Consider the following 12,926-nt stretch of genomic DNA (forward strand, 5'->3'; position numbering starts at 1 on the left):
TGCTGGTTATTTCCACTTCTGACGTTTATTCCAATTAAAGTATTGTCTTGAGATGCTATATAATTGAAATCTTTAAAATAAACAGCTTATCGAACAAAGGTCACGATCGCAAACAAAATATACCGGTATGTTTTAAAAAACAACAAAAAGAAACAAAACTACTCACACATACATAATGGATATAAGTGTATTTGAGAAGGAGATACATGAAGGCATCACCCTAATTAATCCCCTTTCAAATTATGTTGTTCGAGAAAAAAGTGCAGAAAATTGTAAAAACGGGCACTTTTAAATAATCTCTTTTAAACTTAAAAGATATGTTTCCTACTTAAAGCCGAACACGATTCGTAAAAGGAGGAGAATAACCTTTGTCCGCCATATTTCTCTTTTCTATCTCGGACCTCTCTAGCCCCTGTATAAGCCCCAGCTTTGGTCACAGTTCAATATATTTCGCTTCACCGATTTTATCTGAGCAGACGTCTCCTATATTGTTATCGTGAAATACTTGTGAGCGACAAAATGACTTCTGTATGCCTCAGCCACGTCAGGAAAAAGTTACCAAAGATACTCAATATCAATGCAATTACAAAGTGAAATAAACTCAAATGCACGTTTAATGAAATAAAAAGGACATCGCAAGATTTACATGTACTGTACGCCACAGCTACCAGCTAAGAGCAATCTGTTGCAACGGATGCGAAGGGTTTATATACCCCCGTGCTGATATAGATAGGAAAACTAAAATGGCGTATACCTACTTACGAGTCGTATTCAGCTTTAATCTTCAACTTTCAAGGTCTGCTAAACAGAACAGTTAAAAATATATTTATTTCTGAAGTTCCAATTACCCAATATTGAAACGGAGATGAAGATAATCGAAGTTGAACTCCAAAGAAAAGAACTAAATCTAGAGCAAATTCAACATCCTCATCTTCCATCCTCTATTGCAGGTAAGATGTGATTTTATTTCCGTTTATAAAAATAAAACAGAAAACATTTATTATTAAGATCATATCACAGAATATACATGTATACTTTAAACATACAAACCTCGGTAAAGAAGAAAGCACTTAATGATAACACATGATGAGATAGAACACAATTTTCTTCAGTGTAGTCACAGTATTTGTGCAAACAGATAGGGAAAAAGAAGGTTAACTCAAATTGTTGAATGAAAGTATAAAGTCGATTAAAGTCACAACAATTATATAACAGGGAAAAGGGAAATGTATTTTAACGATCTTATACGCATTTTTTTACAGAACATTTTACTATGTTAAGCAGTAGAAAGTGAAATATTCATGTTTACATTTTTAAAAAAATTAACATTTCAAATTCTATTACCGACAAAACAATTTCAACCTTGTATTAAATAAAATGAAGAATAAAAGCCTTTAAACGCAACAATTCCTAATTTGAGGGTTTTGAAATAAAAAAAAATCATTATCATAATACACTTTGACCTTTGAGATATTTATTCCCAAGTCAATAAAGCAAACTGCATTGGATAAATGTCCTTGTTCAATAGTACCCCTAAATCCTTGGGTAACTGGACCAACAGCAAACTTAATCTAAACTTACATATAACTGTAATAAACCTTAAATGTTCGATTTTATATTTTTGTAATCATATCAAAATTCCGTACATGTATTTATAGAAGTTGAAGATTCAACTGAATTTGATCATATATTTAATGATATAATCGGGATAATACTGATTTGACTCCTTGAATGAAACATTAATCTTGACTTTTGATAAACTTTGTCTTAGATGTACATTGATTCGTATGTGTTAAACTCTGTTACAGGTGAAGATCTATATACTCTGGATAGCACTAATGTGTTAACATCTTGTCATAGGCGATGATATACTCTAAATGCCACTAATTTGATCATTTGTATGTGTTAAACTCTGTCATAGGTGATGATATACTCTGGGTAGCACTGATTAGGTTCATAAACAACAAATTCTCGGAAAATCCACCTCCCTTCTACAATGATAGAGTCGTAATGACAATGTTCCCCAACTAAGCAGTTAGTGGTCTTACAGCTGGAGCAAGGAGGGTGTTTGTAAGGGTGTTCTTTTCCCGATACAAACGGGTTACCAATCAACAGCCGGACCATCAGCATCTTCAGATTCGTCTGTTGACGATTAGTTTTGTCATCTGAAACAAGTAAGCAATACAAGTCATGAAGCTCAAAACCTTGTGTAAATCTTCAGGTTTGTCGTTCCTTTGATCACTCATTTTCTGTAAAGCTGGTGATTTTTCACAAGAAATGTGATTTATGTATTTTAATAAAATACACACAATTCCAACATACCTTTCGGGAAAAAAAATTTCATAATTGGTTTTGTGACATTTTAAGAGCTATTCTTTGTACCCACTTAAACTTTTTTTGGGCTAGCATGGTCACCGATTTTGACAAAACTTTGCCCATTATTACAATTAACACCCGAAACATATGATAGTATCAAATAAAATTTGGTTGCTATGTGTCTTGTCATGGAAACAGCCAGAAAAGTTCGAAAGACTTTCAGCTACTTTGAATCTTTATTGTGCCTTTAAAAGACTAAGAAAATCAAACAAACCACTCTCATAAAAATAAAAACATTACAACTTGTTGCCGTTTATGTTGAAAACTATTAAGAAGTAAGTGGTAACCATGGATACATTTGGAATACATTTTAAATGCTGTGAAAAACGCTCAATATTCACTAATGATAGGTGTTACATAATCAAACTCGATCAACAACACAAAAAAAAAAATTAAAAAATTATCTGACAATAAGTAATGAGGTATTAGCAATATTATTCTAAGATAACTTTCATGGTTGCCATGGTAACAGAAAGTAGCCACACAAAATTTGTTGCTAAGTTTTGGTTAATGCTGCTACCTTAAGGAAAAACAGGAAATTCAAAACTGGCAAATATACATTGTTAGGACCTTGTAACAAAGAAAACATAAGAAAAATTGGGATTAATTGCTACACTGTAGTGTAACCATAGAAACAATGTACCAGTGTTTTAAAGTCAATTTTTCCTACTTTAGGAATTAACCTTTTAATCAAGAAATACATTATTTGACTCATCTTGAATTGTACTTATCTTACAGAGTTTAAGTTGAATATCATACATTAATAACGTTTTAATAACGTTGCTATGGTAACCAAGAAGGGAAATAATCAATTTCGTTAACTCTAAAGAAATATTAACCCTACTTGGTAGCTTCTTGCATTCAGTAAGAGATTGTGTTGGGTGTCATATAAAATGTGCTCTTTGAAAAAGGTAGGATTAGACTAAAACATACAGAGGGAAAATTTGAAATCCCTTTGCGGTATTTAAACCGTAGCAACCATTGCCAAACAAAAAGAAATATCATATTTCTTCCTTGGAATATGTTACATGGATCTCTACTATTTGGTCGCATTTCAACTTATGCTTTTATTTTTGAGTGTATGATGTTATTAAAATGAATAAAATACTTTATTTCCATAGTAACGTATGTAATAGTAATCCTGTTTATCATGCATTTAAAACATCAAGCCTTCAACTTTTGGAAACAGTTATTGTCACTTGTCTGCATTTCTGCAAACGTTAATTATGGAGCCTTGAACATGATCAAAAATGCCATTTTTCAAACTTTAGGTCATGTTGCCATAGTAGCCGTGACACATAGCAACCAACTTTTGCCTGATTTGAGTGAACGGTATCAAAGATTTTTATTAGACTTTGGAAAAATTCTGAGACTGTGCGTGCCACAGCTCCTTTATAAAAGTTCAAGTCATTTCAGAGAATGGCTCTTAATAAAGGAAAAACAGTCATTTATCCGAGTGAATGTTGTCAGAGGGTCAGTGATCCTTAAGAATAATTGAAGTTTTGGTTTTTAAGCTGTTTCACAAATTGCTTTTATTGTTATAAAGATTCAAATGAAGTAATTTTACAACCTGATAAAAGGAATCGCATATTTAAATTGAATACCTGTGTATTGGTCGGCTTTTGTAGAACTTTCACCACAGTAAATGCCCTGCCCAAACAGCAACCTGTCGGAAGATTTCCTTGGGTCAATGCCCTTTTTGGTAATATTCTCTATGAAGGACGATTTGGTACCATGAAAAAGATAATGTTCATTTATATCTAAATAAAGACTGGTGTTAAGAAGTTTGGGCATTTTCAGCGTAGTTAAAAGGCCACCTTTCTGGGTTACTGTTTCAATTCTTGGATAACTATTCAAACCACTTCTTAACATCTGCCGAATAATCCGTTCTCTCTGTTGTGAGTAATGTGAAAACAGTTCTATGCTCTCAACTCTTTCGATATTGGTCACTTTAATGCCTTGGTGACTCAAACTTCTAGCATCAGCACCATGTCCGACGAGCGTTTGATCCCATGTCTGTTCGACCATTTCGCTGATAGCTTTAAAGGTATCACTGTCGACCGGATTGACCCTGCAATAGTCCTTTTTGTGTTGTTTTAAATAATATTTGATATCATAACCCCCTCTGAACTCTTTCCAGTAGAGGGGGGTCTTTTGGTGTTCTAATACCTCTCTCCAGTAATCTTCCGTGCCTTTCTTGGATCGTGGTCCCATCCATCGCTTTGGTTTCGTTTGACTGGATGACTCTAAAGACTCTACAGAGAAGCTGTCTAATAACAAAGCCCTGATTTTATTGGCTAAAGCCTGGACGTCATCTCGGTGTCCACTGATGACGTATTTATCTAGAAAAAGATTTTTAAAATGAGACTGTATATACAAGTATGGTCTTAGATTCACTCGTAATAAAAAAAAAATAAAAGCAATTTATTTAGACATAAAACGAGACACTAGTAATTAAAACACTATTTCATTTCTTCAAGATGTATCTAATCTACAGTACTAAGCGAAGAAAATGATGGATGGTGATAATTACCAGAGTCTATTATCAGGATAACATCCATTGTCCTCACTAACTCGAAAATATCTTGTTTATCGTCCCAAGAAATTTTGTTTAAGCCTTTATTTTGTATGATTTCCTTGGAGAGAAATAAGCGTTCCATTTCTTCAGTTATTTTCTTTCTGGAGTCATTCAGTCTCTGTGAGTTTTCCCCAGAAAGTAGAAGGTAAGGTAAGGACAAAGTAACACTTTGTACACTTTCACTTTGTTTTGCTTCCTGTTGGGATGTCGGTGAACCCCTCCTACCTATAATGTACAAAACGGACTATCTTTTTTATGAATATCAACACAAAAAGACAACAATCTGAAATCAAACCAACAGGAAGACGTACGGAAAACAGGCAGAAGTGTTCCTAGCCTCTGGAGTTTAGATTTTTTGGACAAAATCCCATGAAAACGCCCAAGTTCCTCTTCAAATGACTGTCTTTCGCCTGTGTCGTGAATTACAAAGACGATTTTCTGAAAAAACAAAACAAAAAGCATTATTTGTTTGTACATTTCTGTTAAGAAATAAACGAACTAAATAAATCAACATACCCTGAGTCTAGTTCTGCCTTTAGTCCAATTAACACATTCTTCCATCATGATTTTGGCCACCATATCATCCGGGAACTTGAGCAGTTTTCCAGTGCCGACGGGAGGGAATGCGATACTATCCACCTGATTGTCCTCACAATGACGAAGACATTTTTTAATAACTTCCCTTAACCTCTGGAATGTGACAAGTATTTCATACAATCACCAACATTCTAAATAAACAACACGAAATTGCAAACTGTTTCACAACTTGCTGTTATTGTAGATTGTATTATTTTAGATGTCTCACTGACATCATTCTGCAACCTACCCGTTCATGACATCATTCTGCAACCTACCTGTTCATGACATCATTCTGCAACCTACCCGTTCATGATATCATTCTGCAACCTACCAGTTCATGACATCATTCTGCAACCTATCTGTTCATGACGTCATTCCACAATCTACCTGTTCATGGCTTTTGCTGTCGTTTCTATTCCAGTCTTCCAGTACTATGTTACAGACAAAATCACACAGGTGTGTGAGCCTCTCAGAGCTCTGTATCAGAATAACATTTTCTTCTCCATCATAATCTTCTTCAAAATCCTTTCAAAGAAGCATAGATGATGATATTTCATTTACCACAGAATACTTCCGATCTCTGAATTAAGGTCATATTTAAATATATGTATGAAAAATACCAACTTGCATTTAGGCTACTTTTTTCAGTTGTTGCACATTTTTGTCATTTTAAAAACAGTGAATGCAGTTTAGTTTGTTATAGCTTTATATTCTAGGAAATTTTAATCCACTTACGTCTCTTAACTGTCGAGAAGCCGAGGAAAACATGCGAGGTAACCTTCCATATTTCCACATTGAAGATTTACGGAGAACATTTACCAGAACTGAAGCCTACAGAAAAGAATGTTTTATTAGTAAAATGGAAGTTCGTTCGTGGGGTAAATTCGTTAGACATTAGTGAATCAGATTAAAAAATCCATTTCTTTTAAACAAACGCGCGACTTTCTATTCGTTCATTTATAGCACAGTATACTAGAATGACAGGCATAAGATTTTTATAATAACACCGAGGGGAAAATGTCCAATTTAATCAGTCATGAAATATCTTGAAAAGAGTTTGGTCTTGGGTTTTTCTCCTTTGTCAGACATGTGTATCACAAGTTATTATTTTTTCTTAACCTTTTCTTTGACCACGCTGCCATCTTTAACCAATAGTTCAGTGGAGCCGACTGTCAAACTCTTCTTCTCCTCCGACAAATTTGATAATGACTTCGATCTGGTCATGGCCGACAGACTTAAATAAAATCAGTACATTCTTATTTCTTACAGTTTATTTTTAATATCAAGTGTTGGATTATTTTTTAAAATTATGCAAATACATCCTAGGCATAAATTGGAATATATATATATATATAAATATAAAGCCCTGAGGTCAGACTTCTACAGAAGATCTGTAGACGAGATGTGCAGAACAGCCAACAAACAGAGGTGGCAAACAGTCATTCTTGGGAGTAGGAAAGTAAAACGACATTTTACAGAATCTAGCTAACAACTGATTTGAAGGAAACATCGTGAAGCTTGCAGATGAAATAAACAGCGCATTCGCATCAGTGTTAAAGGATCTGGAACAGCTCAAAGTCAGATGGAGGCAGGACCATGATCGACCCAATCACAGACAAATTCATTATTACACCAGATGAAGTGGAAGAACAGCTTTCGAGCATCGAAATTTTCAAAGCTATGCCTAACTACAACCATCAGAATTACAAAAAAACAGCAGATAAGATCATAGAGTGGTCCAAGAAAAATTATCTCTACATGAATACTTCAAAAAACAAAACAAAAACTTGTGATCTGATTCTCATTTGGAAAGAAGCAGGAGATTCCTCGTCTGATCATGGAGGGTGAAGAAATAGAACAAGTAAAAGAAACCAATTAGGCGTAATTATTAGCGATAACCTAACATGGGATGCGCATGTAAGTTACATTGTAGAAAAAGCCTCCAAACGACTTTATTTATCTTCGCCAATTTTTTAAACGCGCAGGCTTGATGAAATTAATCTGGTTCGAGTTCACAAAGCGCTAGTGAGACCAATCTGAGTATGCGTGACCGGTGTGGTCAATTCACCAACCAAAACACCTTATCCATAATATCGAAGCTATTCAAAAGAGGGCTATGATAATAATCAAACCTTTATGTGACTATGAAGCTGCCGTTAAAGATCGTCATCTAGAATTCCTCGAGGAAAGACGTGAAAATCAGTGCCTGTCATTTTTCAAGAAGTTGGAAAACCTCTCTGACCGATTACATTGCCCTTTACCAGCATCCAGTGAAACTAAATACAACCTTCGAAAAGAGCCCGCTTACAAAAATACCAAATTACAAGATCAATCGATGCAAAAACAGTTTTTTTTCCATGGTGTGCCAAAAAACTAAACAAGCATTAATAGTCAGTGTGCAATAACTTTTAAGATGTAATCATTTTTAATATTTAACATATTCTAAACTTTTAGTGTAAATAATTTTAGGTGTTTCTTTGGTAATATGTTATTTATTTTATAAATATTTGATCCACATAATTTTTTTAAATAGTTGAACTGTGATTATGTACTTTCAACTGTCTAGTTGCCAAATAAATTATTATTATAATGATGATGTTGTTGTATATTATATATATATATTATATACGAGTCAAACCTCGTTATCTCGAGCTCAATGGTACCGAGAAAAAACTTCGAGATACCCGAGGACTCGAGTTATCAAAATGCGCATATTGACTTCTTAAATATCCTTAATGGAATGAAAACGGAGCACCCGGAGTACAATATATATACAATAGGATAAAAAAAATAATAACGTTTTAAAATGTAAAGAGAAAATGTCAATAAAACTGGCATTTTTCAATTTTTTATAAAAAAAAAGGGGGGGGGAAACAAAAAGGGGGAGCATGAGTGACATATATTTAAGTCCTGTCTACAGTAGCTGCAGGATTTTTAACAAAGCATTTCTGCCAGCTATAGGACTGTTATTCATCTGTCAATAGAAACTATCAGATATATTAATAATTCCTCGTATTGTTCCTTCACCGGTGATAAAAATTATATTCCCCGCGCATGAGCAGTATTTCATCTAGTATATATAAAACGAAGGATATTACCTAGAAGAATTGTCTTCAATGTATCTGACTTCAATTGTTTTATCGCTGTCGACGATATCAATGAAGACATCATATTTTTCCTCTAAGTTTCTTAATTCACGTTTTCCCCTCTCAGAATTTAGACATCTTGTGATAATGCCTTGATCTGTAACGCAAGTGTTTATAATATGATGAAATTTCGAATAAGAAAACACACAATCTGATGTATCAAAGAAAAAAAAAACTCATACTTCTGTCAATTTAAAGTTGTTACAATGTATTTTACATATAAACAAATCCTTATAACAGACTTTCTGATATACACACAATTTTAAAAGAAAAATGAGATATTTCTAACCGCCTTATGTTTTTAGTAAAACAGAAATTTAAAAAAAAATGAGACAGAAAAAAATATTTTTGAAAAATACTGGATATTACCGTTGCTAAACTTGACCAGAATCTGAAACACTTCAAGCACTGAAGAAAGGCGTAGTGGCGTACATAACTTATAAACAGAATACCGTTCATTATTTATTTTCTTACTACTTCGTTATCATACTTTTTAAGCATTTATTTTCAAAGACTACGAAATTAAAGTTATATATACTTGTATGTTATTTATTGACACCAAAAAAGTATATACATGTATAACTAACCATTCTTGTTAAGGTCAGCTAAGGTCAGTTCCAGATCCTTGATCTGATCTATTAGTTTCTGTATCCGTGTTCTCAGAGAGTGGTCATCCGTGAACTTGATTGTGAGAGTGTCCTCATGGTCAGCATGTGTTTCCGTTACATCTATCGTCTCCTGTTTCTGTCTGTGATAAGGTATTTAATATACATATGCTAAGTGTTAAAATATGTGAATAGCGAAAATAATTTTGTGAGGAACTTTTCGAATTGTGTGAAAAGGTAAGCAAGTAGTCTTTTAAAGAACAATTTAATATAATCACAATGGATATGCATTTATAAAATTTTCATTATTTGATAGGTTAGCTTAATTATCGTGATAAACAACAGCTTACTTTGCTTCCTCTTTCAATCGTGTCAACTCTTCCTTTAAATTGTGAGTCTTGCAGATCAATCTGGCCTTGGCGCCACGAAGTATAATATTGCGTACGGGTCTGTGGGCTTCGAACACGTCTCTCAGTTTGTCAGCGGCTTTGTGGACATCTTCTGTGAGACCCTCTACCTCCACTACTGACTGAGTGTGAACGATCTCGATCACAACCATTAGTGATTTCTGGAGAGACTGCGTCTCCTCATCCCATGTTCTGGTCATGAATAGTTCTACATTGTGGGAAGCGAAAGGTACATTTATTTTTTGGAAACAACCCAGGCTATTTTGCAGGGCTTCTTTCGCTTCTTTCTCTGAAAAGGCCAGACAGTGTAACGCTGGATCGGTGGGATTTTGGTTTTCTTCTATGAATACACAGAAAGTCTGACCGGCTACCATGCCCCTTTGCCTGAGTTTCTCAATACAACCATCCCGCTGAAGTATGGTAAGTCTGTTCGCACTCACTGGCTCCGACGAAGTACATACAAGGTTTAGACGTTGCAGATAATATACGTTGCGTTCCAGAACGAGTTCTTTAGGACCTTGAAGCGTTATTGCACAGTTTTCCTCGCTGAAACTCACTCTCAAGTTGGAAACATCTGACCCAACGGATGCCATTTTCATTAAAAGGCAGTGATGTTTAGTTTTACATTTAATGATTTTCTCTGTTGTGTTGTTATGTTGTTCTGGTAAGGTGTTGTCTTGTTGTCTTGTAATGATAACTTCTTCATACAAGGTTTCCTCGTCGTCTATTTCGTTACTTGTGTCTTCTGTCCTTTGTACGACATTATTTTCCTCACTATCGCTGCCATTCTCGCTGTCGCTGTCTATGATTTTAATATTTCCATGACCGGCTGCCATCTTATCAAACCGAAAGTACAAATCAAGAAAAACTTCAAATCACAACACGAACATTTTCTTCTTCTTTTTTCTCCTTTTTTTAAATAAAAGAAAACATCCTAGTTGATGTAAATACAATTTCTGATGAAAACCTCACTGACAAAACAAATATTATACCCTCGTATAAAGTTTCTTTATCAGCACTAATAATAGTTATCTCTATGTTCATACCTTTTGCTTCTGAACAACTTTCGGTTTGACCAATTTCTTAAAATCGCTTACTTTCGATTTAACTTTCAGTGGCTATTTTAATGTGCACCATGACAATTTTTACGGCCCTGTCGTTTACTGATTTTTATTTGAAAATTAAAATAAGTATATACACGACTATATATAGTCGTGTACTTATTTTAATTTTCTAATAAAAATCAGTAAATGACAGCACTTTTAACTTACGCTCTTTGACAACTACCAGTGCTGCAGGACTTTGGGAATAGTTGCCACAGTAACTGTTGTACATAATCCGTGGCAGATTAATTTTGTGGCTTAAAAAGGACCTGCAACAAACATAATCTGTATTGTAATATTTCTTCTCTACCTATTCCAGTTATCGAACCTTACCTGTGGAAAAAAAACCTCGAGTATTTTATTTAATAACAGAGGAGAAAACACAAGACTATAGACATAATTCCCTTAAAATACTTGTCAATAATTATTCTTTTAATTTTGTTATATATACAATGAAGATATCAGACTACCGAGCTTCTCTGTTGATTACTGAACTCGAAGTTGCATATTTAACCTTCTTATTTTGGATTGACCCTGTACGTTAAATAATGTTCAAAGTTATGTTGAATACGGCCATCGGAATTGACCTTGACCCTTCACCTAGAGATGGGTAATGAAACTTTCGAGTATAGCCTAAAATAAATTCCTAATAGTTTATATGAGACGATGTAAGGTATTTTATGAAGTAATCCCATCTAACAATATGCAATGATAACAGGGTGAATGATTTTATAATGTCTAACACCAATGGAATCTTCATAAGGTATAAGAAATATGCAAGAATGTCGTAATTCCTGAAAAGGTTTGAAAGAAAAAATATCTGGCACTTATCTTATTCAGATGATCTTAGGTAATCTTTTTGACAGAAATGAAAACAAGCCTATCTATAGCTATTAAAGATTTAACTTTTTTCAATATTTGGGTAGTTTGTTTTCATGTTCAGTAATCGATTGAAAAGTTATGATACAGTGCAGTGTTAAATTCTATTTTGGGTATAAAATTTTGATGGAATATCCATCAGTGTTACTATCAATTACTTTATATTGCAAAAAGCCTGTTTTGTAGAATCAGGTTAGTTTTTATGATTGATATGTAAAATGAATACATAGGGAAAAAATCTATATTTTTTTTTCTCCTAAAACGGGGGGGGGGGGGGTGTCTTAACTGTTGCAGATTAGTATTCATTTAAAAGACATCGTATTAATTGATGCAATATTTATATTGAGTTCTAACAAAATTTGAGAGTCATATACATAACTGATAGAAATAATTCATTCGGTGATTATTGTGATCCTTTATATCATTTCATTTTAAACTGTGATCCGTATATTTTAAAGAAAATGGATGCAATAATTAATGCTCAAGGAAAGGGTATACTAAGTTTGAAGAACTTTTGCACAATTCTTCTTACAAAAAAATATAGATAATAAAATATTATCAAACCACAGAAAAAATCAGACATCTGGAGGAATAAGAAGACAGTGATTTATAAAATTACCAACAATCCTTAAGGACATACGCAACGTACCTTACCTACTGATAATTTTTCGAGATATTTTTAATTTAAGATTATAGTGTCATCAGATGTTCGTAGACAAAAAATCAGCATGCATTACCAGGGGTTTTGAAAAGATATCAATTGATGAAAATTCTCATATAATTCAAAGAAAAATACACAAAAATAACTAAACATATATTCTAGATAATTTGTTTATCCAAACTTGTTTTAGAAGAAGTGTACAACAGCATATATAGACATAAAAATGTAGCACACAGTTCCTTTAAGTATTGGAACTCTTCAACTCCAGGGAAAAAGACAATAAAGTTCAAACTACGTTGCGTATGTCCTTAATAGCTACTGTAAAACCGCGGTTCTTAATTAGGGGATGACAATTAGTGCTTTTATTTAGATAAACTTATTAAAAAAAATATTTACGTGTATAAAAATATAGACTTGTACACAGGTAAAAATGAATTTGACAGGAAGACAAGGAGGATTTTGTTAAGCGTTGAGGGCAAAGGTGAGCACAGTCGTAAGTGGGGTAGAAGTTTTTATAAAATATTTGTTTTAGGTTTACTAATTTTCCGAACTGATGATATAGTAAAGGTTACAAATATGTCAGTAAAAGGTA

The 12,926-nt window shown here is 33.6% G+C and overlaps 1 protein-coding gene across 1 annotated transcript; it reads right to left on the reverse strand.

The window, feature by feature from the left end:
- Positions 1-1,349: 1,349 nt before the first annotated feature.
- On the reverse strand, positions 1,350-10,611 carry LOC133173334 (uncharacterized). Its single transcript, XM_061308323.1, has 11 exons — positions 9,635-10,611; positions 9,267-9,427; positions 8,632-8,776; positions 6,653-6,767; positions 6,269-6,364; positions 5,921-6,058; positions 5,471-5,644; positions 5,266-5,392; positions 4,910-5,179; positions 3,981-4,718; positions 1,350-2,165 (listed from the first exon to the last, which is right to left on the reverse strand). The coding sequence occupies exons 1-11, from the start codon at positions 10,525-10,527 to the stop codon at positions 1,906-1,908; spliced, it is 3,117 nt and encodes a 1,038-aa protein (XP_061164307.1). The 5' UTR covers positions 10,528-10,611; the 3' UTR covers positions 1,350-1,905.
- Between the last annotated feature and the right edge of the window lie 2,315 nt (positions 10,612-12,926).

Source organism: Saccostrea echinata, unplaced genomic scaffold (genome assembly GCF_033153115.1).
Source record: "Saccostrea echinata isolate AGI-Se365-2 ecotype Australia unplaced genomic scaffold, CSIRO_AGI_Sech_v1 ptg000056l, whole genome shotgun sequence".
NCBI classification, from domain to species: domain Eukaryota; kingdom Metazoa; phylum Mollusca; class Bivalvia; order Ostreida; family Ostreidae; genus Saccostrea; species Saccostrea echinata.